This window comes from Poecilia formosa, unplaced genomic scaffold, assembly GCF_000485575.1.
Source record: "Poecilia formosa unplaced genomic scaffold, Poecilia_formosa-5.1.2 Scaffold545, whole genome shotgun sequence".
In the NCBI taxonomy this organism is placed as follows: domain Eukaryota; kingdom Metazoa; phylum Chordata; class Actinopteri; order Cyprinodontiformes; family Poeciliidae; genus Poecilia; species Poecilia formosa.
In genome coordinates this window covers 268,866-274,014 of record NW_006800484.1, presented here as the reverse complement: position 1 = coordinate 274,014, position 5,149 = coordinate 268,866, and the positions used below count along the sequence as shown (strand labels likewise).

The window sequence follows — 5,149 nt, the reverse complement described above, 5'->3', positions numbered from 1 at the left end:
TGGAGTGGTCAGACGCGGCCGATGAGGATGAGGTCGATGTGCAGCAGCTCCAGTCTGTTGAATCAAACTCTTAAAGGCCTTTGGTCTGATAACGGTCATTGAACCGTGCAGCTACTGCTCTGGTGGACATCCCTGCATCCAACATGCCAATGGCTCCTGCATAACATGAGACATCTGAGGCTTTTTGACTTGTGACAAAATGTGACATTTTGGGGCCTTTTATTGTCTCCAGTCCAAGGATTGTCCAGTTGTTGCTCATTTTGTCTGATCACCCACTGGACATGCACTGGGTAAAGGAAAACAACTCACTGGGTAATGCTCACTGACAGGAAGTTGGATTCAAAATGATACACAAATCAAGAGAAATATTTCTTTTGCACAATAAAATGTCAGCAAAGGCTCATTTACAGTTGTTGACTCCACATGGCAACAATAGTTGACCTTGGGGGGGGTTATATATTTTTTCAGTATATTTATCTGTGGGCAGCCTCTGTGTTTTCTGTGAGAAACCCTTCAGTCTGATTAAAACCATCAGTGTGTAACCTGCAGGTGTGAATCACTACAATGAGATCAAAACCATCAGCATCTGTGAGTTCCTCCCTCCTCACCTCGTCTTGTACATTGACCAACCAGCAGAGGAGGTGCAGAAGAAGCTCAAGCAGAGCGGGAAGGTACGGCTGTACTAGCGCTGCTAAAGTCAGTGGACTTTACTAGCTGTTACTAACTAGGCAAGTTAGATGTTACCATCTGCTACCTAGTTAGCCAGTTAACTATCTACCGTAACCGGCATCTGGTCACTACTGCTGTAACCTGAGACTGGTTATCGTCTCATCCGTCAGACGGTAACCAGCTTGGCGACAGCTGTCTGATGTTACTCTGCAATGTATTTTTGTTTTTTTCAGCCCCACCTGCAGAACGTTTCCCTGCAGTATCTGAAGAGCGTAGAGGATTCCTACAAGAAGTCTTTCCTCCCTAGCATCAGGTATGTGACCAGAGAGCGTTGGACATGTCTCTCTGTCTCTGTTGATCATTAACCCTCTCACCGTGTCATCTTCAGGGAAACCTCTGAACTGCTGGTCTATGATATGACCCAAGTTCAGGACGCTGAGAGGGTAAGACACTATCTCCATTAACCACTTTTTTTTTGCATCAGAAGTCATGTGATCACCAGCCAGATGTTACTACTGGCAAAAACCATGAGAAAGACGACAGGAAGTGTTCTTCTGCAATTTGTAGTTGTTTTAGGGTTTTTTTTGTTTTTTTTGGACAATGTGCAGCTGACTCCACCAGAGCTGTCACATCACACACATCATAAAAACCTGTTGAATCCATAACTCTTCTGTAAAATCTCCTCATACGACCGTTTACGTCCATCACTGTCATGATTTTTAATAACTTATCGTGTGAAGAAACCTCGTCATGCATTATTTGAATTTCATTTTTTAATTAATGGAAACATTGCCATTGCAAAATTGTGTTTCTTCGACACTAGCAGAATGTGAATATCATGATCTGATTAAAACATGTTCACCTCCATGCTTGTCCCAGATTGTGGAGGACATAGATTACCTGAAGTTCGACAAGGGGCCGTGGCCGGAGCAGGACGACATTAGCTACCACCACATGAGGAAACTGTGAGTTGCTCCGCCTCTTTTCTCTGAGCACGCAAACCAGCTCCTTAGTCTGCAAGTTCCTCTCTTGTGCGTTTCAGAGTGCAGGACAAAGAGAGGGTCGGCTCGCTCACCCACATACCCGTGTTCCTGCCGGAGATCACCATCGGAGCCCACGACTACGACCAGAAGTACTACGCTTACAGAGCGGTGAGTCGGCACATGCGTGGGCTGGAACCGGTTCTGATTGTCCTGCATACATCAATCACAGTCCCACCACGGTCGTTGAAGCCAGTCCCTTTATTATTTTCCAAAAGCATAATATTGAGGATAGAAATTTTCTTTTTTTTTTTTTCTTTTTTTGCTACGTTTTAAAGGACAAAATCCAAATGATGTGTAATAACAGTCATTGGTTGTTATCTCATTTGAGACATCATACATCGATTTTTACCATTTCATCTCAGTTTTTATTAGGTTTTTGACTCACTGACTGAAGCATAAGAAAACTGTTTGACTACACATGTTTGGACTTTAGACATCTTTAAATTCAGGTTTAAACTGATTGTTTAAAATGCCAAACAAACTTCAAAAACTGTTCTTTTGAACCGCTTTTTTTTACAAAAGCGGTAAATAAACCGATGTTCACAATCTGCGCTTTTAGAAGTCAGCATATAATCTTATGTGACAAGTTGGTAGTTGTAATTTTTGAAATTGATTCGAACTAAATATACCTCAGTTGCCAAGAAAAAGCATAAAATTGGACCCACACCAGGAATCAGGTGCTAAAAATCCAGCTGTGTGTTGTTTTAACGATAAGTATTGTTCAAGTAGTTCATTTTGCACCGTAATGTCCAGAATATTACAGAAATACCTGCAAAAAAAAAACATGAAGTTTGCATGTGGAACGTCTGGAGATTAGTTTGAGCCCCGATCTCCATCCAGATTGTCAGCAGAATGAACCATGAAATGCTCGAGCATATCCGGGTAGATGAGTGGACCAGCATATTGTACTTCGTCCACGACTGTTTACCAGTTCCAGAACCCGACCAAAACCCCTCTGTGTCGTCACTGTGAGAAATAATGAGATTTGGTTCAGTATAAAACACACTTGCACCTGGGTGAAGCTGCTTTTAGCGTCACAGTGGAACTTCGTCACAAACACTTTATCTATTTAGTTCCAGCAGTAAAACAAACATGGAGATGCTTTGAGATGTGAATGAGGAGCGGCGTTGACAGCCCTGATAAGCTGATGTGTTCACAGCCCCTCCGCCAGGTTGAAGGATGAATGAAGACATTAGGCTCTGATTTGTTGTGTGTTTGCCAGCTGAGGTGTTTTAGTTCAGCAGAGCTCTTTGATTCGGTTGGCTGTTTTATCTGATGCAGAGCTTTGTGAAAGCCTGAAAATCCATAATGAGGAACCTTTTCTTTCTCGTGTCTGCTTTGTTCCTTTTTTATTGACTCTTCTTATTTTTCTCCTCTTCCCTGGGCCACCAAGTCAGCCTGATGAAAGTCATTTTCCTGTGCTGAAATATCGAACCCCTCGTAGTTACAAATGTCACATGTGGAATATTCCAGCCGGCTGTTTGTATCATCGGTCTTGTGGGGAAACATTCAGGTCTGACCTTTCCTGTTTATTGACTGGAGCCGTTTTTGTCTCCCCCTGCTGCATGAGTCGGGCCGAGTAATGCAACAGCAGGCCGTGACCTGACATTTCACTCCGAGTCAGGATCTCAGAGGAGGGAATGAGGACGGCGACACACAGCAGCAGAATGGCTCCCTCAGCACATTTCAGCCAGTGGCCCACATTTTCACAACTCTTAGAACGTCCTGTGAAACCCTGAGCGTCTGGCTCAGGATTCCAAACTGGAATTTGGCAAAAAGTGTCTTCTCCTTGTTCTGTTGGCTGAAATGAACTGAAGCTAGAGCGACGATGTAGGGAGACTCAATTTGCATCCTCTCTGAGTCTTTAGGATGCTGCTTTAGCTTCTTGAATCAAAACGCAATGACAAAATACATCTTATGTCAAAACTACTGATTCTGGGTTGTTAGCTGAAATTTTGTCTCATGTTTGAATAACGGTGAGACGTGGCTGTAAATGAATGCTGCTCTGTCTTGTTGTTGCAGCTGCCTGGGAAGAATTACGCTCGTGGCTACAATGCAGATGTTGGAGACAAGTACATCTGGCTCAAGTGAATCTTCTTTTCTTTCACCTTTCATGTTGACTGATCTGCTAATAGAACTCAGTTATGTTGTACAGTCTGAGGAAAAACTATGTATTAAAAGAAATATTCAAATTAAAATGCGTTCAATTATTTATTTACTTATTTATTTTCCTTTATTTATTGATCTTTTTTTGTGCTTTTTTTTTTTCATAGTTTTTTGTGACTCATTCTGAGAAGATCTCAATAGTGCCACCAAGTGGTGACAACAGCAGGTGGTGTGTAGGCCTGTTGATTTGAATGATTTTTTTTTTTCACTCTTTAGTTCTGTAGGCTTCAGAAAGCATGAGAACTTTCCTGAAATTGAGCTGGAATAAGAATATAAATCCATGTTGGTATAGACGAAGTCAGCCTAATTAGTGGACGGGTGTGATTAAAGTCATTTCCTCATGTGACAAAGATGATGCTGCCGTCATTACGTGACCTGAAAATGTCCTGGCATGCAGGAGACGACTGCTGACAAACATTTATACTGAGAAATGAATGTGTGCTTCAAAACGCAGCATTGCTCTCAGGGAAATTATATATGTACACATTTAGATACTCACCCACATATACGTAGACACGTATATTCAGCTATGCACCACACACCTGGAACAAGCGTCCAGAAAACTGCAAAACAGCTGAAAAACTGAGTTCCTTTAAATCAAGTCTACACCCACCACAATAAATGACCAACATGTTGACGGCACTAGACCAAATGTAAAATGTTTACTGGTTTTCTCAACTGACTGTGGTGTTTTCTATGACTTTGTATTTTTATGATGTAAAGCAATTTGAACTGCATTGTCACTGAAATATGCTATACAAATCTTGATCGAGTACAAATGACCAATGCAAATGACCTGAAAATCTCTAAACAACTTTCGTGGCATTGCAGAAACATTTGGTAATGACAAGATATCTCGTCTCTGACCTGAACACGGCATGAGACATAAAATCATTTGGAGATTTTAGCATAAGGCTGAGCAGGAGCGCGAGATAAGAGCCCTGTCGGTTTGGGTTAACCTGCAAAGGGAAGATGTCAGAAAACATTAAGGCCCTGACTCAGAACACAAATGCATCTGTCACATTAAGGTGGGAACTTTTTCAGGTCATTCCAGAGAAATTAAAGGGGACGTAGCTTTTCTGGTGGCAGCAATTAGCACCCACGGGGTTTTAGAAGTGTTTGCGATCTGTGAAGCAAGAGAAGAATGAAAGTTTGGAACTGAAGATTCTGACGCTCTGAAACAGCAGAGGAATCACAGACACTTTGTGACTTGAAATTCCAGAAAACATTCATTCAAACCAATCATTCAGACAGACAGACTGACACTAGAT

At 42.0% G+C, this 5,149-nt stretch overlaps 1 protein-coding gene across 1 annotated transcript; it reads left to right on the top strand.

Annotated features, from left to right (window-relative positions):
* Positions 1-524: 524 nt before the first annotated feature.
* LOC103129431 (NADH dehydrogenase [ubiquinone] 1 alpha subcomplex subunit 10, mitochondrial-like) lies at positions 525-3,910 on the top strand. The gene is made up of 6 exons (XM_007540521.2): positions 525-671; positions 903-982; positions 1,058-1,112; positions 1,549-1,634; positions 1,712-1,820; positions 3,735-3,910. Exons 3-6 carry the CDS (start codon positions 1,086-1,088, stop codon positions 3,801-3,803), a joined length of 291 nt encoding a protein of 96 aa, XP_007540583.1. The 5' UTR covers positions 525-671; positions 903-982; positions 1,058-1,085; the 3' UTR covers positions 3,804-3,910.
* Positions 3,911-5,149: the final 1,239 nt, after the last annotated feature.

Coding starts and splice junctions, on each gene's coding strand:
- LOC103129431 (XM_007540521.2), top strand. CDS start 1,086: ATGACCCAAGTTCAGGACGCTGAGAGG. Junction 1,113..1,548: donor AAGTTCAGGACGCTGAGAGG/GTAAGACACTAT, acceptor TGCTTGTCCCAG/ATTGTGGAGGACATAGATTA. Junction 1,635..1,711: donor TACCACCACATGAGGAAACT/GTGAGTTGCTCC, acceptor TGTGCGTTTCAG/AGTGCAGGACAAAGAGAGGG.